We start from the raw sequence: 22684 nt of genomic DNA, 5'->3' as shown, positions 1-22684 counted from the left end.
ACAAAGCCAGATTATGTGTGGTCCTGCAGGAGAGCACTAGAAAGGGGAGGCTTAGGAAGCCTTTCCAACCTCATTCCATGCAGGGATGAGCCCTAATTTAGCTCCACTCTCTTGCACCCTTCAGAGTTTTGCTGTGGGAGTTGCTAAGGGCACCTTTGGGTCAAGGTCTCACTGTCCAGAGTGCTTGCTCTAGCATCTTTCAAATGTGCTATATAATGACTCTTGGCACTGGCAGCCAGCTGATGATCCTGACCCATGTGGCTCAGCCTCATTGGAGCCATAATTAAGCCCTTCTGTTCTAAACCAAATAATCTGAAAATCACTCTTCATTTACAGCACCTGCCAAAGACAGCTCTTGTAACTTTTTTTTTATGGAAGTAATCCTATTGACTTCAATGCAACTACTCCAATAAGCAAGGGTGGCTGGATTGTAACTACTTCTAGTTGAATTTTTTCTGATGACATGTATTGGTTTCTGAGGTGCAGGATGGAATTTCAGACGGAAGGTAGGAAGAAAGAGAGATCTACCCTCTGAATAGTCTAGTGGTTAAAGCACTCAAGTGGGATGTGGGAGAGTCAGGTTCAAGTTCCTACTCCAGATGAGGTGGAGTGGAGATTTGAATCTAGGTCTACGGCTACACTACAGCTTAAGTTGACATGAGTTATGTTGCTCAGTGGTGTGAATTAGCCACCCCCGAGCAATGTAAGTTATACCGACTTAAGCACCAGTGTGGACAGCACTCTGTTGGCGGGAGCGCTTCTCCCACCAACATAGTTACTGCCGCTCTTGGCGGCTGGAGTTATTAAGCCCACAGGAGAGCTCTCTCCCATCGGCTAGGAGCTGTTGATAGCTTGCACCGCTGTAAACTCTCTAATGTAGCCATAGCCAAGGTCTCCCACATCTGAAGTGAGGGCTGTAACCACCCAACTATTCTGGGTTCTGCCTTTTAAATTTTCACAACAAATTTCAAAAGATTTCATTTTCGTGCCAAGACAGCATGCAAACAAATGTTGATACCTCAGCATTTTTTGTGAAATAGAATTCTTTGCCAGCCAGCCCTAACTGTGTCTTCAGTTCTACCCTGTATCTCGAATTCTATTTTCCATACAGGTGCTGAGGACACCCCCAATGGCTCCCTTGAATGCTGTGGTGCAGGGAGTGCAGAGTAACAGGTTGTCTTCAACTTTGGTACTGAGTTTACACAAACGTGCTGAATCTGGGTCATGGTAAGTAAGTAAATGGAAAAGCTGATTTTTCATTACTTTTAAAATTTTATTCATTTGTGATTGTTATGTCTACTGATACAGGATAGCTGATTTGAGTTCTAAACAGTTTCTAATATTTATTTGTATAAAGCTATACAAATTATCTTTAATATAATTATGCAATTTATTATATTAATACCACCTGTCATATTTGGCATTGGTTATATGGAGTAGTTGAAAGACTATATTAATTTTCCTTGAACTAGGAAGCTGATTTTAAAAATTTAGAGAAAGACCGAGCACCCATCAGCCAGCAATATGTCTGGGGGTGGGGAGAAGGGTTTATTTTGGGGGGTGTTTCTAGTAAATATTTCCCTGGTTCAACAGAGGAAATTATCGGGCTTTATCAGGAGGATACTTTCTATTTCATCTATATTCCTTTTGCAGAATTGGCGTTGGCAGTTGAGGGGCTGGTCAATGAGCAGTTTCTCAGCCTTCTGTAACTGTAACAATCTCTTGTGTAGTGTGATCACATATGCCATACTGCATGGGGCTGGCTTTAGGATACCAAAAGACGGTTAATTTATTACTACTTTAAAGGAAGGGGGCAATGAACAAACCCACCCCCACTCAGAGATTCTCCTTCATGTTTCTAGGCCTCCAGGAGTAGGTGACCCAAAGCTGGGTTTGTTGCAATGAGTTAGCACTTTTTCCCAGTAGCAAAATTAAATATGGGCCTCACTGAGAATATCAGATCTGATTCACTTCCAACTTTTGGGAAGTTTGGATCCAGATTTAAACTCAGGTCAGGCCCCCCTGTAATTATGATTTAATTGCACAGAACTGATCAGTACAGATCCTAAAGGCCTCTGTGATATGCAACACACAAAAGCAGCCCTGCCGAGCATCTGACTGCTCAGTCACTAATAACTCTTCCCCTGCATGCACAGTTGCCCTGTTAGGATAGGTCTACATTGCAATTAAAAACTCACGGCTGGCCTGCGCCAGCTGACTCAGGCTCACAGGTCTCCAGCTAAGGAGCTGTTTAACTGCAGTGCCAATGTTCGGAGGTGGGAGGGTCCCAGATCTTAGGCTGCAGTACAAGCCCAAATATCTATACCACAATTAAACAGCCCCTTAGTCTAAGACCTGCAAGCCTGAGTCAGCTGGCACAGGCCAGCCGCAGGTATCTAATTTTAGTGTAGACATACCCTTCTTAACATTATGACTTTCTGGGACTGGCCCTTTAAATAAAGCAAAGCCAAGCAGCTGCTGCCCTAATGAGGCCATATTATAGCTGGCAAGTGCTTGCTGCAATTCCCTCTCTTCCAGCTGCAAACACTTGCCATGAGTTCTCTTTCTAATTGCTGGGGCGAGAGCACATTTTCCTAGCCTTGAAATTTGAAGGGGTTCAGGTTCCCACCCTCTGGAAAACCTGGTTTTCCTGTGTTCTGAGTCTCACTAAAACCTAAAGATTCTGGTGCACACAGGCTTTTGCAAGCTCACAGTGGGATACTGGAAGAGATAAGAGCTGAAATAGAATGAGAGCAAGAGATCCCTGAAACACACAGTGATTTGATCCTCTTACTGCTCTACATTACCACACCCCTGTCAGGTCAGAGATAGCAACATAGAACCTGCCTTCACCATCTTTCTTCCATCACCTCTCGATGTTCCAGAGAGGATGCAGTGTTTGTAGCAGTACAGTCAACAATAAAATTAAATTAATAGGGAATAAATGGAAGTTTGAAACAGAAGTCATGTCACTTTTAAACCTAGGATCTAATGTGCATCTACATATAAAATAATGACACAGTGGTCTATCACAGAGGGAATTCCAGGAGGTATCAGTGCAGGCTCCTGGCAAGAATACATAGATTAGACATCTACTCTGATGTGAAAATAGAACTCTTCATCTCAGCAAAAGACATTTTCCCTTTGTAAAATTGGCATCTATTTATTTGGTCCATAATATAAAATAAGGCAATAAGATATGATAGAGGTCTGTGGAAATGCATCCGATGAAGTGAGCTGTAGCTCACGAAAGCTTATGCTCAAATAAATTGGTTAGTCTCCAAGGTGCCACAAGTACTCCTTTTCTTTTTGCGAATACAGACTAACACAGCTGTTACTCTGAAACAGGACAAAAAGAGGGGGTCAATGGGTTACAGCATTGTAATAAGCCATAAATCCAGTATCTCTGTTCAGTCCTTGATATTTGATGTCTAGTAGAGTAATGAATTTAAGCTCCCAGGCTCATCTTTTGAAAGTTGGGAGATTCCCAAACCTGAGCCATTCTTTTTAATTGACAAATCTGAGGAACTGTCCTAGATTGAGGTGTCATTAGAGGAGGTTTGGTAACAAATTGATAAACTAAACAGTAATAAATCACCAGGCCCAGATGGTATTCACCGAAGAGTTCTGAAGGAACTCAAATGTGAAATTTTAGGACTACTAACTGTAGTCTGTAACCTATCATTTAAATCAGCTTCTGTACCAAATGACTGGAGGATAGCTAATGTGATGCCAATTTTTAAAAAGGTCTCCAGAGGTGACCCCGGCAATTACAGGCTGCTAAGCCTGACTTCAGTACTGGGCAAACTGGTTGAAACTATAGCAAAGAACAAAATTGTCAAACACAGATGAACATAATTTGTTGGGGAATAGTCAATGTGGTTTTTGTAAAGAGAAATCATGCTTCACCAATCTACTAAAATTCTCTGTGGGGGTTAAAAACCATGTGGACAAGGGAGATCCAGTGGATATAGTGTATTTAGATTTTCAGAAACACTTTGACGAGGTCTGTCACCAAAGGATATTAAGCAAAGTAAGCAGTCATGGGATAAGAGGGAAGGTCCTCTCATGGATTGGTAACTGATTAAAAGATAGGAAACAAAGGGTAGGAATAAATGGTCAGTTTTCAGAGAGGTAAATAGTGGTGTCCCCCAAGGGTCTGTACTGGGACCAGTCCTATTCAACATAGTCATAAATGATCTGAAAAAAGGGGTAAAAGTGAGATGGCAAAATTTGCAGATGATACAAAACTACTCTAGATAGTTAAGTCCCAGGCAGACTGTGAAGAGCTACAAAAGGATCTCTTAAAACTGGGTGACTGGGCTACACAATGGCAGATAAAATTCAGTGTTGATAAATGCAAAGCACATTGGAAAACATAATCCCAACTATACATATAAAGTTATGGGGTCTAAATTAGCTGTTACCACTCAAGAAAGAGATCTTGGAGTTATTGTGGATAGTTCTCTGAAAACATCCACTCATTGTGCAGCAGCAATCAAAAAAGTGAACATAATCTTGGGAATCATTAAGAAAGGGATAGATAATATGACAGAAAATATATTGCCTCTATATAAATCCATGGTATGCCCACAACTTGAATATTGTGTGCAGATGTGGTTGCCCCATCTCGAAAATGATATATTGGAATTGGAAAAGGTTCTGAAAAGGGCAACAAAAATGATTAGGGGTATGGCGCATCTGCCATATGAGGAGAGATTAATCAGACTGGGACTTTTCAGCTTGGAAAAAAAGATGACTAAGGGGGGATATGATAGAGGTCTATAAAATCATAACTGGTGTGGAGAAAGTAAATAAGGAAGTGTTATTTACTCCTTCTCAGAACACAAGAACTAGGGGTCACCAAATGAAATAAATAGGCAGCAGGTTTAAAAAAAAACAAAAGGAAGTATGTTGTCACACAATGCACAGTCAACCTGTGGAACTCCTTGCCAGAGGATGATGTGAAGGCCAAAACTATAACAGGGTTAAAAAAAGAACTAGGTAAGTTCATGAAGGATTAAGTTCATCAATGGCTATTGGCCAGGATGAGCAGGGATGGTGTTCCTAGCCTCTGTTTGCCAGAAGCTGGGAATGAGCGACAGGAGATGGATCACTTGATTATTACCTCTGGGGCACCTGGCATTGGCCACTGCTGGAAGACAGGATACTGGGCTAGATGGACCTTTGTTCTGACCCAGTATGGCCATTTTTAGGTTCTTAAGTGTTGTGTAGGTTTCCTCTGAGGACGAGAACTGATAGGTCAGATAGAAAGTGATCGCTTTGTGCAAAGTGTTCACCCACAAGTCAGAGAGGATGTTTTTGTCTTTTATCATTTTCCTGTGTGAATTCATTCATGAGTGTAAAGATTGTCTGGTTTCACCCATATAGTTGTTGGGGCATTTAGTGCACTGGATAAGGTATACTACATGTTGTGATAAGCATGTATAAGACCTATGGATCTTGAAAGGTGTGTAGTGGGGGGTATTGATCATTGTAGTGTATTGATCATCTCCATTGCAGTGGAGATATGTCTGCAGGTTTTGCATCAGTTGTTCTGGCAGGGTCTGGTGCTGCTTTGAGTTGGTTTGTCCTGATCTGTGGGGACCTGGCTTCTGATGATGAGCTTGGAGAGGTTGAGGGGGTTGTTTGAAGACCAAAAGCAGGGGTTCAGGAAAAGTTTCTTTCAGACTGGGGTCCCCATCGAGTATGGGTTGTAGTTGTTACCTTGTCTCTCTAACATCCTGGGTCCAACATGGCTACATGTACACTGCACACTTTTAGGGCTGGTCATTTACAGTTCTCCTGTCTCTGGAACTCCCGTGTGTGAAGTGGTGACTCAGGTAGGTGCTGTATTAGAAAATTATTTTTTTTACATGTGCCAGTTTCAACTTCCTATGTTTAACCTCTTAAAATATCTATTCTTACTACTTGTAACATTCTTTTGTTGTATACAAAGAATAGCTTGTATTCTTGAAGCAACTTATCCTAATATTATGTATTCTAGACTATTCCTTTAGCAAATAACTCAGAGGCTAGCTCATTAAACCCTGAGTCTGTGACTGTTACAATTGGATGCTGTCTTTCAGCATATTGTATTTCTTAGGATGATCTCTTTATGAAGAATGTCTATTTGCTAAAGTCATGTACTTTGTTTTTAAAGTTAATCATCTCTAGTCCAAATTTTCCTGCCACAGAAAACAAAACAAAAAAGCTATGACAAACCCCTTTCAGATCAGTGAAATAGAGTGGTCAGACTTTTGCATTGTTGTAATGTTTTGAGCATTACTTTATTTAACTAGGTTCCCTACTTTTTTTCCTTCATTGGTTAAACACCTTCCTTTCTTTCTGTGATCCACTTTTACAACTCTAGTTTTTCATCTTAATCAGAACGAAATATGTTAAAGCTATTAAGTTAGCATGGACCAAATACTTCTCCAGCTCCCCACCCCCAGCTCTGTTGCAGAATAGGCAGTACGCATGAGAAGATGTCCTTTTAAGGAAAGAATAATCTATTTTCCAGTTCCAACAAATTTCAACCACATTCGAACAGAAAAGATCACATTTCCATGCTGTAGGTAGATGGCTCCAACATTATTCATGTGATTCTTTGTATATGTCTGCAGCAGCCCTTTAACAGGAGCACTGAGCTAACTCTGAAATACTATAGCACTCAGGTCCAGCCTTTTATGTTTGTTTACTTATTTTTATGAGCTTTCCTCCGTTATTTGATTAACGGAGCTGATGTATAAAAGAAGACAGCTAAAGATATTCATTTGACTATTCTAAAGGGAGGCCCCATTATATCGACCTTGGAACACCAGGACAGTGAGCCTAAAATCTGAAGTTTTACCACATGGCTGTTAAAAGACAAAGGGTCTCAGCTGCTATAAATTGGCCTAGCTCCACTGATTTGAATGGTTCTATGCCGAGTTCTTGCCAGCTGAGGATCTGGCCCAGACAGTCCAATCATCCTGTTGCTTCTATACTGGGCATGAGACGAAAATGAGGCAAGATAAAATGGAGGGGAAAATGTGCAGATAGCAGTGTAACAGGATTGGAAGGCCCGAGGCCCAGTCAACCCTGATTACTGAAGAAGTCACTCCTGAGAGGTATGAGGGAGTGTCTCTATAAAGAGCAGTGATAAACGGAGGACGGGGTGGGGGGAAGGACTGGGAGTATCATGCTAAAGCAGGAAAATTCAGAGACATCGGGGAATTTTAGGCTGTGCCCAGCTTGAGACTGAAGCAAGGATTTTTGTGTTTAAGTCTGAACTTTATGTGGATAAATCAGATCCTAAGGAAGGGTCTCATTAATGGACTTGTCAAAGTCTTTTTATTTTAGTTTATTGAGAAACCAAGAGGGGAAACTGAGTCAGGCTGCCTGTAGAGTGACCTGAGGCCATGAGTGGGTGCTTGGGAGTTGGTCGGCATGGTGACAAGCACCAAAACTTGGAAGGCTGACGTACGAGCTTGAGCAGACCGACGGGCACGTAGCACTGGCAGCAGTCTCGAGGTGAGCACACCACTGAAAATGAAGTCAGTCACAGATACAAGGCAAATGGAGATGGGTAGGAGAGCAAGCCACTCACTATATGCACCCATCAATGGTCTGTTGTGAGGGACCATAAAACGAACCGAACTGCAGGAGCTTTATTTATGTTATGGCCGTGCCCTGAGGTGTCAATGAGGATCAGCACCCCCATTGTGCTACATGTTGTCCAGACACCCACATAGAGAGAATCCCTGCCCCAAAACAATTATAATCAACTAACTCTAATTTATGACTGGGACAGCTGCAAGAGAGAGAGGTACTGTGGGAGCCAGAGGTAATGAAGGCAGGTTCCAACATACAATCAAGTGAGTACCAGGCTGTCTTGGCCATGGAAGACCGTTCTAACAGCAAGATTAATAAACCATTGGGATGAGAGGGATTCTCCATCTCTTGTAGTCTTTATGTCAAGATTAGATCTCTTTCTAAATGATATAGTATAGCTCAAACAAAAGTTATGGGCTCAAGGCTGACATTATTGCCTGAGGTGCCTTGGCCTGTGTTATGCAGGAGGTCAGACTAGATGATCACAATGGCCCCTTCTTGCCTGAAAATCTGTTAATCCAATGACAAAATTTGGCTCACTGTATCTATTTCTTCCATTAGAATTTCTCTCTCCCCCTTTCTGTTCTCTCCCCACCCACCATCTATGTGAACCCAAGAGTGGTAGAGTTGAAGCTGAACTTTCAAACCATTGATTTGTGAGTGTTAGAAATTAGACAAAAAGGATTCAATGGGAATACTTAGATTAGAAGCCTTATGGGGGAAGGATTCTCATTTTGTATATAGGGGGACAGTGCCAGAAGTACTGGGGCTGGGACTTCTGGTCGCTACTATAATGCACATAACTATTAATATTCCCATGACTACTGCAAGCAGGATTTGGCCCATAGTAAATGGATTTAGTTTTCATATCCTGATTGCCTACAATGGCTCATTTAATCAACCTTGCACAATTTGCTATGGTTTTGATTTATTCTACAACATCCTTATACACTTCTAATCCTTACAGCTTTCACACATATGGAATTAGTTACAGATTTAATGCCCCATTGATATCAGGGAAAATAATTAATTTTCTGACATTGTAAAATCTAAGCTTCATGTTTTCCCATTCCCACTTACCATTTAGGTGTCATCTATAGTGTAAAAGGTAAATCTTTAGTATTCACAATAACTTCACAAATGTGACTGATGTTTGAAAAGTAACATAATAAACATGGAAATTGAAGAGGTAATGGAATTCTCTGGAAGCAAGTGGTAGGGAATAGTTTTTACAGTATTTTTAATATACTTACTAATGTGAGGCCTTAAAAGACACAAAATGGAAATCTGAGCTCTTTCTATTGAATGATCTTTTTCAGTTAACTTTTTATCTTAAGAAGCTATAATGCAAATTCTTACACAGTAATGGTCCAACAGTATATCTGCCAATGATACTCAAGTCTCCTGGGATATTTCTGTAGGAAATATATTTTATAAAGGTTGAACTGTATGTGAGGACTGTTTTAAAAGAAAAGGCCAGAGCTTTGGAGGGCCAGCCTCTATTGAGTTTTCATAGCTCAACTCCTTAGGGACTTACAGTGACTTTCCCTTTATTTTCCCTTATGAAAGACCTGCATAGAAAGTAACCTCTGTATAGAATTTGTCAACCATCCTTAAGAACTAGACAGAGAATTAGACTGCTGTTATAGCAGGTTCTATAGGATGTTTAAAACACTATAGAAAGGGATATCATTCTCTAATAAAATATGTACGTTTTTAGAGTAACTGCTGTAGAACCCAATTAGTTTAATCTCTATTAAACTTTGTAAGGCTTTTTCTATTAGTTAAAAGAAAACTGTTTTTCTGTAATGCTCTCCTGGATTTAGGCTTATCGCTTTAAATAATATATTATTGAGTAGCTTGCAATAAGTTGTTGTGGGTAGAGCTGTATGGGGCTTTTTGGTTTATTTAGTAGCAGAATCAAAAAACAATTGTTTGTGGTTGACCTGAAATGCATTTTTTTTTAACTTTTTGGCAAAACAAACAAAAAAACAAACAAACAATCATTTCAGGTCAAATGAAATATTCTGGTCAACTCAAAACTGATCTTTTTGTTTTCAAGTTTTTAAAATTAAATTGAACCACATTTTGAAACCAAAAATTGAAACCTTTCATTTTGAAAATATCTAAATGAAACATTGTCTTTTTCAACCATTTTCTGGTTATTTTTAAACAAAACAATTAGCAAATCTGACACAAATTTGCAAAATGTTTTGGTCCAGCCAAATTTGCAAAGTGTCCAAAAAACTTTGCCCACCTCTAACCATGGGTCCCTAAGTCATGTAATAAAAATGAGATAAAGATGAATACAAATTTGTCTTGATGTTACTAGACAAAAGAACCCGAGTGGGTTCTAATGGCTGACATCACTCGTTGTAGATCATCCCCCAAAGAAATTGTGGCTAAGCAGACGTCTCTTATAGACTTGTGCAAAACATTCACATAAACCTCAAACCCAGTTGAGCTTAGCCTGAGTTTGAAGTTCTGCATTAAATATTAATATGGACAGAAGATGCTTGCACAGCTACATAGTTCAGAAACTGTGAGCTGTTCTGTACTGAAATATCTCCAAGATTCCTTTACTTCCTAAACAAAAAGGTTATCTTTTTTAATGAAGACGGAGTCTTCAGAGATTTTAGAGAGCAATACACTAATGCAGTCAACCTAAACCTACACCATGCATCTCTCTAGGAGTTTCCAAGCTGTTCTCCTGGACAGCTCTTTTGTACAATGCATTCTCCTGATTAATTAAACATGGGTGTTGGCTACAATATTAACTACAGCAACATATTTTTTGTCTGTTTCCATGCCCTTCTACCAGTATGAAAACAGCATCTCCCATGAGCTCCTGTTTAGTTCATGTGCCAGATTTTTTAAAGGTATTTAGGTGCCTCATGGGATTTTCTGAAGTGTCTAGGTGCCTAACTCCAACTAAAATCTTAATCTTGTTGATTTCAATGGGATTAAAGCATATGCTTAAACATAAACATGTGATCAAGTGCTTTACTTAATCAGGCCCCAAAACCTTGGACCCACTACTTGTAAAAGTGAGACTTGAGAAATGTCTCTCTGATGGTTGTTGCAAAATCTCAAGATAACCACCAAGCATGACCACATTTCAGTGTGTTGCGTTTATGACTTGCAGTTGCGTTTATGGCTGAGGAGAAATACACGTGCTTTTAAAACAAAATAAAAAACAAGCAAAGCAACAAAATGTAGTGTGAAACTCCCTATGTGCTGAAGTTCTGTAGAGAATATTGAGCTCTATTTTTCTTGTTTTTGATTTGGTCGGCAATTCTCTCCTATTAATTCTCTGATAGCCCACAGCTATTAAAATTCTAAGCAGTCAACATGCAAGAACACATAGCATAATTAAAAGCTGCTCTCTTTCTTTCTCTCCTCCTCTTTCCCTCTGTAGACTTCACTAAAAATGTATGTAAAAAACAAACCTTTGATCCAAAATGATCATTTTTTTTAAGTCTAAAGTTACTAACCTCTTAATTTGTCATTGACAGTACTAGTAAAGAGACCTGTTCTTAGCTGAGGAAAAACTCTTTCAATATTTTTTCTAGAAGTCAGCCAAAGCAAAACCTGATTCCAAACTCCTGTGAAACTTTAGAAGTTCAGACCTGGCTAGAGATCCAAACTTTGCAGCTGGCCTGTATCAATATAATAGGCCTAAGTTTAAAAAAACCCCAAAAACCTGGGCCAAATCCAGAGGCAATGTGTAAATTAAAACTCCTTTCACTCAGCTCCCTTAATGCTACTTATGCCTACTATTTCAATATCTAAGGTCGTGTAACTTGCTCTCTGAGGAGTTGCAGTTGGAGTAAGCAGTTATAAGTTTTAGGTGTGTGACAGATCGCTCAGTCATAAAGGCTAAAGGCAAATACCTGTGAATCATGACACGGGTTGCTGTAATGAGGCCACCTCAAGGACATCAATTATAATAAAGTCTGTGGGCTAAAGTCTCAAGCTTATTCTAGCCCTTTTGTGCAGTTCTGATGCTGCAACAGGATTGGAACCTGGCTTGATTTCATCATCTGAAAATCCCTTCAAAATGGCTGATTTTTCAATTGCCGTGATGCTGACAGCTCTCAGCACTGCAGTAGGGGGCATGCTGGGAGATGGCAGGGGCAGGACGGGACACTCAGGCTATTATCAGCTGATGAGATACCCCCTGGGAAGCAATTATGGGATGTTTCAGAGTAACAGCCGTGTTAGTCTGTATTCACAAAAAGAAAAGGAGTACTTGGGATGTATTATGGGATGGTATTCTTTACAGCAGTCCACAGGTTCCTCTAAGCTATCCTGGGGCCCTGGCTGGATGCAGCCTAAGAATCGAGGAGTCACAAGCCCATCCTTTGCAGCCCCAACTCTTCTCTCTGCTGTGCCCAGGGTGGGGAGAGGTAGGTGCGGTAGAAAATCTGGGACTGTGTGTATTGGTCTTACTGAAGTAGGCCCTTGTGTTCTGTAATAAAGAAGTAATTGACCTTGAAACAATTATTTCTTTTCCCCTCTGCCTCTTCTACAGAGTATTTTCCCCCTGGAGTTAGAAGGACCTGCAAATAAAGAGCTGTTCTTTTAAGATAATCTGCATTCATCTTAGACTTTTTTGTAGAGATTCATGCATGAATCATCCTCTCTTTCAGTGTGCTAGAAGAAGCATCTTACAAACTCTGATTGCTAAAACATACCAGATTTATTTAAAAAAACACAGTAAAAATTGCCAAGGGGGAACCTGCCCACACCACCTCCAGTTGTGCCCAGTGCTTAAACTTATCTCTGTTATAAGTGAGCTGAGCTTTTGCAGGATAGACATTAGCATTATTCTGCACATCCTTACTTCATGCCAAGTATAATGGGTCCCAACTTGTGGGGGGAGAAAGGAAAAGATGGGTTTTAAGATATCAGTAGCCAGCGCAATACGATATATCTACACTAGCAAATGGAAGCAAAACAAGCATACACTTTCTTGCACAACCAATCAATACATTAATATATCTTCATTAGTGATGTTGTTTTATGTTATTGATATTAAAGATCTACATATTGTATCAGGTTTCTTTGTAATTGTTATTGATTAATAAAACCCTGTGGGCTGAGATGTCTTTCCCTTGTATTGCTGTAAGAGAGATCCCTTATTAAGCCATAAACTATTATGATACTTGTGAAATAATACTATACTCACATAAAGTTGTGGCTCATTCTGGGTACCACCGGCACTGGGGTAGAACATAAGAGGGTAGCTATTTTGGGGGTACACACACCGCTCAGCTTATTTTAAAAATGGATTTTTGACTCATGTAATTCATAGTTCAAATATGACATCTACAATACAATGTTCAATTGTAATGAGATAATCTAATGTATACTGACAGGTCGTTTATGACTGAATCCCAATGTTTGCTCTGCATACCAAAGAACATGCCAAAGAAAAGTAACCCTTTTTACTCAGGGAGGAAGGAAAATGGATAACCTCTGGAATTAAGTGAAAAATTGAATCCAGCTTCCTGTGTGCACTTTAGGCCCCGCACGGGGATTACAGAACTAGCTCTGAACTGCTTGGCTGCTGACAATAAAGATTTTATGTGTGTCATGTTGAATTTTCAAAGAAGTTCCAGAATCGAAAAGGTCATTTTTACATTTCGTCTATGCTGTTTAGGAAGTTAAATGCTTTATACTGGCCTCTCTTCTCATTGGGATTTAAGTTTATGTACCCAATATCAAGTAATGTAGTAGCATAGCAGTTAAGGATGGGTGGGGGAGGGGAAGAGAATGGTCCTATGCAAACTGAATTCCAAAGCTTTAGCCTACTTTTCATCATAAAAAATTTATCTACTGTGGAACTCTTGTAGCAAAAACACTTTCTTGCCAACAAATGCTCTATAGGAGGAGTTTTATTAACACAAAGGGACTGATTTGATTGATATATATGGCTATCAAATACAGTTCATATGTGTATAAAATGCAGAATCAGTGCCCTTACAATCCACAGCGCTTCTGTTCTTGGCATGAAACAGCATATAATAAAAATAAAGATGCTTTTTTGTGTACTCGGCATTATTAAATATTTATATGCTTTCTTTGGTAGCATATAACCTAATACATTATAGGTCATCGGGGCTGTAGAATGTTTCACTCTGAAAACTGCTTGCCTATACTTTGCAGTCATTGTGGGAGACACATGAGACAGCTCAACATAAAGGACATGCTGTCATTTCTAATCCATGCATATAAATAGATCATGCAGGACTAAGACCCATATGAATATCCACTGTGAATACAATTTCAAAGATCTGTATTAAAAAGCTTCTTATTAACATGATATACTCCCCCAAAGAATTCCAGCAATGTTCCATTAATCAAGATGTTGCCTAAAATCTTTAAAAATACACTTAAGTACTCAACCCTGTTATTTTTTTATAATATAATTAGTTAGAACTACATGAAACCTACAGTCAAGAAATAATCAGTAGGTGTTAACATGGGCCACAAAATAGTGTCTTTAATTTTACATGTGAGGTTCCATCCCCTTGCTATTACTAGAAAGACTTACAGTGTATGTATGTGAAGAGGATTTAGATACTTTTATATAAAACTCCCCTCTGTATTGATGTCAGCATAAGTCTCAGAAATTTCTGGTGTATGAATTCCACAAGAAAATAACGAGGAAGCTCTCTGATATGATCTTTTTACCATATTCTCACTTGACTGCTAATTTATTTTTAACTCAGTAATGGGAACAGTAATTTACAAGTTAAATCCAATATTTTTTTATTTTAGAGGTCAACCCTCCAGTTGGAGTCATTTGCAAAACTTCCATTGACATCGTTGGGGCAGGATCAGGATCTTTATTCATGGGAAAAGATAAGGACATTAAAATATCTATCATATTAGGGGGGAAATGTCCTCATAATAATATTTATAATAGCCCACACACTTCATCTGAAGGTCTGGTTTTTTTACAAAGGAGAGAAAGCATCATCACCTTTTTGCAGATGGGAACATTAAGACAAAGAGACTTGTCAAAAGTCACACAACAGGTCAGTGATAAAGCCAGGAATAGAACCCAGGCCTCTGTCTTACCAGTCCAGTGCTAATTTGTTGGATCATGTTGGCTAAAATACACTTAAGCTAACAGACTGTGACTATTACAAATCCTCAAATACATTAAGAACTAATTCTCCTAATTACAGAAATGCTATGTTTCTCTTCAAGGTATTAATAATAACTAAAGCTCCATAATTTTTTTTTCCAAAAAAGAATTGGCAATTATATTGTAAAACAAGTATTTATAGGAGGAAATACAATCCAATGCCAAGAAACATTTCTGTTTTTGCCAAGAGGTCGGAGCTGTTTTATAGACCATTCTACAGAATTTACTGTATGTGCAATCCCATGGGGGAATAAATACGATCCTAAAACAGGCAAAATGCTGGACTGGATGTGATGATCAGAGAAAGTTTGTGCACATAGGTTGACATTCCCTAATAATTCCTACATTCTGGCTCCATAGTAGATGTAGGATTCTGGCTACAAACAAAGTAGTCCTCTAGAGCCCATCAGTTAACTCTCTGTTACTACCTATGATGATGAAAAATAATAATGCAAAGGTACATAACCCCAGTGATCAAGAATGGGATATGAAGGGTTAATGTCTAGCTATTCCACCTGGAAGCAGGCGGGGCACACCCTGACTGTTTCCTAGAAGCAATGCACACATTGCTCTATCCAAGGACAAGGGCTAGATATGAACCCTGAGAACTTGATTGTTTGGACAGCAACTGTGGGAGGTTTCTTTAGCCTGGGCTCAAGGCCTGAGAACCAGGATTGTAGTAGATAGAGGATGGTAACTAAGCATATGAATCAACGTCATACATTCCTTTGTGTAGCAGTGTGTAATGCTTAGGGGGAGAAATATAATAAAAGGAGAAGGTGGAAGGCAGGGGGGGCAGAACAGCCCATCTCCGCTGACCAGCCTGTTTGCTTGCATAAAGCTGTGTTCTGTCTCATCACTGAACCGCAACAACTGGCGCCCAAACGTGGGGCCCTCAGCACTCACCTCGCCCGGCAAGGGTTTCAGACGCGTCACTCATCCACTTCGTGGATCCCGGTGAGTATTTTTCATTGTGGTAAGTATGGGAAGCTCCCTCTCTGCTTTGCAAGTGCAACACCGCAATGAGCTGCAGTATTTGCTGCGTAAGGCTCAGCATGACTGCCCGGCTCGAGAACTCACTCTCCTGCTACAGGAGGTGCGTGCCAAGTGCCCGTGGTATCCTGAAGCTGGAAGCTTTAAGCTAGCGGACTGGGAGCGATTGGGCCAGACATTGCACAAAGAGCCTCGGGCACCCGTGCAGGCTTTACATGCCTGGCACCTCTGCCGCGACGTGGTACAGCGTGTCGCCTCGGACAGACCCTCCCTCGCGAGGCTGGTGCTCTCGCCGCCCCCGTCCGCCCCTGCAGTCATCCCCCCTCCTGGCGATGCGACACAGCGTGTCGCCTTGGAAAGGCCCTCTTCAGCACCAACAGAGGAGCTGCCGATCCTGCCACCCCCGTCCGCTCCTGCAGCCATCCCTCCCCCTGCTTCGCCCCCAGTGCCTCTATTACCACCGCCTCCCTGGCCTTCCCCACCGGAGCCGGTGTGTGATCACCCTCCCCCCATGGGGCCCCCCGGAGAGTCATCTGCATCTGCTCAGAAGCTTTCGCTGGTGCAACAAATGGTTCACGCAGCGAAAGCTCGATCAGATCTTACAGCAGAGGAGCTGGCTGATCTGGTCTCCGCTTGCCTGGTGACCTGGCAGAATGATGACCAGGGCAACCCCGTGGGCACCTGGACCACTCTGCCATGCTCGGTGGTTAGAGAGGTAAAGAAAGCAATTCGTGAATTTGGCCTGACTAGCACCTTTGTGCGTGGTCTCATTGAAGGGATGGGTGCTGGGTACTCCCTAATCCCTGAGGATTGGAAAACGCTGCTGCGCATGATGTTGTCACCCAGTCAGTATGTTATTTGGCTTAGTGAGTATCGGCAGATGGCAGAACGCCAAGCCCAGGTATATAGAGAGCAAGGTATCATTTATGAGCATTTGGCAGGGGAGGGCCAGTTTGCTACTATTGAGATGCAGTCTCAGCTCCCTCAGGCCGTCTTCCCCATTATTTCCACCTGTGCCCAGCATGCTTTCAAGAAGGTCCCGGATTCAGGCAAGCCTACCAAAAGCTTTGTCAGTATCCGTCAGGGTGCCTTAGAGTCCTTTTTGGATTTTACCAACAGATTGCAGGAGGACACTGACTTTCGGCTGCCAGGGGAGGTCTGTGCCATACCTACACAGGTGATGGGACCTCTCCCTGCCGGCTTTGTAGGTCTTGTTCTCCCTCGCTCACATGCTGGGAAACAGGGCTTTTTTGTCATTCCAGGGGTCATTGATGCTGATTATACTGGCATTATTAAGGTTCAGGTGTGGACTCATCTTCCACAGTCGCTCCCGCGTGGACGGTCAATTGCACAATTGATTTTAGTCCCCTATCAGGTGCCAGCTGCCGAGGATCGAACTCGGGGTGGAGGAGGCTTTGGATCGACGTTGTCTCACTCGCCGTCTCACAGCGCGTCTTCTCCACTTGTTGCTCTGACAATGTCAGTCCGCCCCTCAAAACCTCAGTTAACACTTCTTTTAAATGATGTTCCTTTTACAGGGCTGGTGGACACTGGAGCTGACGTTACAGTGATTCGTGATCTGGAGTGGCCGGTTAGTTGGCCTACGGTTCCTTCTAAAGAGTTGTGGGGGATTGGGGGTAGCAAACCCGGGCGCCAAAGTTTGTCTTGGGTCACGGTCTCTAAACCAGGAGGCCGTGCCCTTGCTACAATCCGCCCTTTTGTGCTCCCTGTCCACCTCAATATTTGGGGCCGTGATTTACTTACAAAGTTAGACACCACCCTCGATATTAACATCTGATGGCTCTCCCCACCGAGGTGTAGTCACTTATCAGTTGGGTGACCCCCCTCGTTGGCATTCTCGTTTTACACTGCCTCAGCGTTCGGCACAGCGTTCAGAATTAGCTGCTGTTATTTTGGCCTTTCAATCTTTTGCTGATTGTCCCTTTAATTTAATTGTGGATACCCATTATGCTTATCAGGTAATTGATCATTTACCCCTTGCCCTCATTACCCCTCAGGTTGATGCAGACCTCCTTCACCTGTTTTTGTCTTTACAGCATCTTCTTGCCACTCGTCATTTCCCTTACTTTGTTGCTCATATTCGCAGTCATACCCCTCTGCCTGGGCCACTCACTGAGGGCAATGCACGCACCGATTGCGCGTTGCGTGGTCAGGTAAATTCCCTTTTTTCTGACCCCATTGAAAGCCATGCCTTTTTTCATCAGTCTGCCTCTGTTTTGGCCCGGCAGTTTCACATTCCTGCTGATCATGCACGTTCCATTGTTCGTTCCTGCCCCCACTGTGCTGCTGCTGCTCCTACTTTTTCTTATGCCGTTAACCCCCGAGGTACCGCAGCAAATCAGCTGTGGCAAATGGATGTTACTCATGTACCACAATTCCGCCCCTATTCATTTTTACATGTTTCCGTTGATACTTATTCAGGCTTCCTTTGGGCAACCCCACAACGTGGGGAAGCCACTAACAAAGTTATTCACCATTTGCTGGCCTGCTTTTCTGTTATGGGTCACCCTTGCCAAATTAAAACAGATAATGCCCCAGCCTACTGCTCTGCAGCCCTCTCCACCTTTTGTGCCCGCTGGGACGTCCGTCTTAAACACGGAATCCCTTATAATTCCACGGGCCAAGCCATTGTTGAACGTGCCAATCGCACACTCAAAACCTTGCTAGATAAACAATTAAAACAAGGGGAGCTGCGTCTCCGAACCTTAGGAGACATTCAACAACAAATGTATATCCTCTTGTTTACTTTAAATAATTTAACACTGAATGCAGATCAGCAGACCCCTGCGGATCGGCATTTTCACAAATCTGAGGTACTGGAAAGACCGCGTGTCTTTTACCGTCAGCTGCCCGATCCACAGTGGCTGGGCCCAGCACCTCTAATCACTTGGGGTCGGGGATATGCTGCTGTGTCTCTCCCTGCAGGACCGTTGTGGGTTCCAGCCCGGTGCGTGCGACCAGCACTTAAACAACATGGCATGGCACCAGGGGCTGTCGAATCCCATACCAGAGTTTCAGCTGACCTTGGAGGAGACCGCGTTGCCCCCCGAGTCGACAATGGCGGGACGGAAACGGAGGAGGCGTAGCGTCCCAAGCCAGCCCGTGACATGGGGAGCAGTAAAAGCATTGGTCGCCACGGCTCAACGAAAACTGGCAGCAGATCAGCAGCCAGAAACACCTAAGACTTTGTTTGTGGCGATTCTCGCCCAAATCACTGCTAATTCTGTGATGATTGTGTGCCTTTTGTGCCTGTTATTTTCTGTAGGGGTTGGCTCGGAAGCGCCTCCCCCGTTACAAGTCCGAAGGAGAATAAGATACTGCTCTTTGCTTATGCTAATCTTTTCTCCCAGTACTCTAGCATGGCTAATTGGGGCCCGGCCAATTATACTCTGCCTCGCACGGCTATATCCCTTCACACACTGTACCCGGCCTGGGCTCACAATGTCACCTGTGCGCGTGTAGTTAACTGCACTAGTACAAAGGTGCCATTGGGCTGTCAAAAAATTTCTTAATCCCTTTTAAATTGTTCCCATGCTGTTAATGTTTCATATAATTATGGCCATATCATCCTACCATCAGGATGGGTTTTTACTTGTGGTTCATGCACCTTTAATTATATTCCTGCAAATTTAAGTGATGGCACCCTTTGCTGTCTTAGTAGAATGATACTTATATTGCCTTTTGCTGGTTACAATTGTAGTAAAAGAAGTGTACCCCTTTTAGATGATTATATTGCAGATGTTAAGTTTTTGGTTATTTTGTGTTTGTAATTATTGGGCTTATTTTTTGTTGCTGCTGTGTACAATGTATTCCTTTCTTGTTAAGACTTTGTAAAATTTTTGCCCTGGAAAGCTCCCCAGGTTATGTCCTTGTCTGTCTGGGAGTTAAATAGCATGACAAAACAAATTGGCGGCTACCATGAGATGGCCAACTTCAATAAACAAAAAAGGGGAGATGAAGGGTTAATGTCTAGCTATTCCACCTGGAAGCAGGCGGGGCACACCCTGACTGTTTCCTAGAAGCAATGCACACATTGCTCTATCCAAGGACAAGGGCTAGATATGAACCCTGAGAACTTGATTGTTTGGACAGCAACTGTGGGAGGTTTCTTTAGCCTGGGCTCAAGGCCTGAGAACCAGGATTGTAGTAGATAGAGGATGGTAACTAAGCATATGAATCAACGTCATACATTCCTTTGTGTAGCAGTGTGTAATGCTTAGGGGGAGAAATATAATAAAAGGAGAAGGTGGAAGGCAGGGGGGGCAGAACAGCCCATCTCCGCTGACCAGCCTGTTTGCTTGCATAAAGCTGTGTTCTGTCTCATCACTGAACCGCAACAGGGATACACACTATTGTTAGGTTCTAGAAAAACAGTAATGGATAAAAAAGTGAAACATAGCTAAAGAAAAGTACTCCATGGGTAGCATGAATCACATTTTCACTTCTTCTGTCAAGTCTCAAACCTTTTTCCAGCACGTACCGTAAACAAGACTACATTGTTAAATAGTCCTCAATATAGCTCTTCCCTGATTGGATGAGTGTAAGAAGAATGATGCTTGGATGCACTTGTGAAAAACTTTATGGAAGGAATATACAGCATGTGTGTTTGGGAATTTAAACTGACTCTGCATGTATATCTGATATAGCATGAGATGTATGAAAAATTGAATTTTTTTTATCTGAATATTGGGAATTTGAATAAAGTGGAACTAGCATGCAAGATATTTGCTCCTCCTCTGAAACAATCTTCTAGGGTGCCCAAATTATTGTGAGAAAGCCAAAATATGTACAAAGCTATTCAATGTTAAGCAGTGAACAGCAGCAGCCTGAGGCATCATAATTATAAAAGCACAGCAAAATACTGACACAGTGGCCAAATTGTAACTTTTAAAAATTCTTAAAATCCAAGTTTTTCCAGGGTTTTAGCTAGCCCCTGGATTCCTTGAAGACTGATTATTTTTTAAAGAGCAACATCCATGACTTCCCCCAAGAACACCCACTTGCCCCCTCTCAGTAATGAGACCCTAAAACTGTCCCTGCTTAGATGAGAACCAACGCTGGTTTGAGTTTGGCTCTGCAACAGTCTCTGATCAGGTTCTGCAAAATCAAAAATAATAGACAGCCTCCGTGGCCCATCTCTAATTACAGCTACTATATGAGGGCCAGATCTTCAGCAGTATAAACTGTCCTAGTTTCATTTATGTCAGGGCAGCTACGCTGATTCGCAACAGCTGTAGATCTGGCACATTGTTTTTGTTAAGTCAATAAGGACATTTAAAAAAACAACAAAAAACAATTGATGGTCATTGCTGAGCTGATTCATGGGAATCAAAGATGAGATTTTTGGTTTTTATGAGCATGTTGTTCTTGTTTCTTTTAAGTGAAGAAAATTCACAGCTACCTACTACATTGTGTGTGTGTGTGTGTGTATAAAGGCAGTGCTTTAAACTACCAATGATTTTTTTAAATACAGCCTCAAACCCCAGTAAAAGATCTATCTTGAAAAAATATAAATTGCCTTGCTAATGTAGGGCTAAAGATAATGAAATATAGTCCATTAAAATAAAACCAGTAGTTTCCTTCCTGGTGGAATTTTACAGATTTATCACGTTTTGCTGTGTTAAAACAAAGTATCATCAAGCTTCCTCTTAGTTAGAGAGCAAGCAACCCTTAGGGCAAATGAAATTAAACAGCTTTATGTACAGAGTACCTGAAAAAAAATTACAAGGCTAGACAAGAGGAATGGTGCTACAGTGGAGGTCTGTAACCACAGTCTGTAGAAACCACTAGTCCTTCCTGTAAGACAGTGGCTGGAAGGGACCACTATTTCCTTGTATCAAACAGAATTTGCACCCATTCAAGAACATGGTTTGTGTTATCAACATGGCTGCATGACTTTACTGCCTTATAACTGAAAGTGTTTGCACAAGAAAACTTTACTAATCTATTTTAACGAGGGGGTAAAGTAGTGCAAAGTGATACCAAAGCATTTCTGAAACTTCCCAGTTCGACTTTGATTTGTGAAAGCCCAGTTCAAAACCAGAAAATAAATAAGTGGGTACTATTGTTCATATAGTAAAATATGTATGGTGTGACTAGCAGAAGGCCTTTGCATGTTTAAACTGATGTATTCAAACTGAAGTGGCTAGGAGCTTAGATACTTGTTAACAGACTACTCTCTAAAGGCTCTGAAGCAGTGCTGGTGGTCACATTAAATCTGTTTCATTCTCACATGCGGCTCTCTTCCATTCCCTCCTCTGGGGAGAAATTTGGATTCATTTTCACTGATTGCCAAACACCAAGTCTAACAAGGAATACTGAAAAGATAGACCCATCCCTTCAATGGTGAAAAGGGATCAACAATTACAGTGAGTTGCAACAAAATTAAACTCTCTTTTTTGCTCAGTCCCTCTCTGGCTTTGCTCCATAAGCCAAAATGGCCAAATATAGCTGCTACGGAACAGCTCTGTGAAATTTCAAATGTGCAAAAATTTGAAAATTGCTTGAAATTTCAAGCTATTAGTAGATTGTATGAGCCAGTCAGTCTGGAAGGAAATGGGCAACAAAAGTGAAAAAATATTTTTTTAACCCATTTTACCCATCCTCTAAAATTTAGTTATAACACAGGACAACAGATATTTTCCAATATGTGGCTTCGTTCTGCAGTTAAATACCACAATAAAACAATGTATTTTAGGAAACAGAAAACTAATGGCGAAGACACTCATGCAACAGCCTACATACATTGCAATTTTAACTTCATTAATTCTTCATAGAACAGTTAAAGGTTTCCTAAGTATTGTAATACTCTGCATTGGGTCACCATATTGCTAATTATCTTTTCATTAAAAATCTTCCCACCATCCCCAACTTGCTGTTAAATATCCACATTTTATCCTCCATAGCAATTAGGCC

General features: G+C 41.5%; 1 protein-coding gene across 4 annotated transcripts; it reads left to right on the top strand.

Moving 5' to 3' along the window:
* The first annotated feature begins 15237 nt into the window (after positions 1-15237).
* LOC311526218 (uncharacterized protein) lies at positions 15238-20076 on the top strand. 4 transcript variants are annotated; one of them, XR_014712968.1, is made up of 3 exons: positions 15238-15712; positions 17287-17922; positions 18695-18777. XR_014712968.1 is itself a non-coding variant. In XM_084639034.1 (3 exons), the coding sequence occupies exons 1-3, from the start codon at positions 15738-15740 to the stop codon at positions 19229-19231; spliced, it is 2094 nt and encodes a 697-aa protein (XP_084495160.1). In that variant the 5' UTR covers positions 15238-15737; the 3' UTR covers positions 19232-20076. The 4 variants fall into 4 exon arrangements, 3 of the variants coding, with proteins under 3 accessions (XP_084495160.1, XP_084495161.1, XP_084495159.1); XM_084639034.1 differs by having other exon boundaries at positions 15238-17227; positions 17856-17922; positions 18695-20076; XM_084639035.1 differs by having other exon boundaries at positions 15238-17227; positions 17806-17922.
* Positions 20077-22684: the final 2608 nt, after the last annotated feature.

Source organism: Lepidochelys olivacea (genome assembly GCF_965140295.1).
Source record: "Lepidochelys olivacea isolate rLepOli2 genome assembly, chromosome: 9".
NCBI lineage: Eukaryota > Metazoa > Chordata > Testudines > Cheloniidae > Lepidochelys > Lepidochelys olivacea.
The sequence above is the reverse complement of the archived record's forward strand: the minus strand, read 5'-3'. Positions and strand labels throughout refer to the sequence as shown.

What these genes read in the sequence shown, in the direction of transcription:
- LOC311526218 (XM_084639033.1), top strand. Translation starts at nt 15,738, where the DNA reads ATGGGAAGCTCCCTCTCTGCTTTGCAAGTGCAACACCGCAATGAGCTG. An exon ending in CCACTTGTTGCTCTGACAAT is followed by an intron (nt 17,228 to 17,855) that starts GTCAGTCCGCCC and finishes TCATATTCGCAG; the next exon opens with TCATACCCCTCTGCCTGGGC.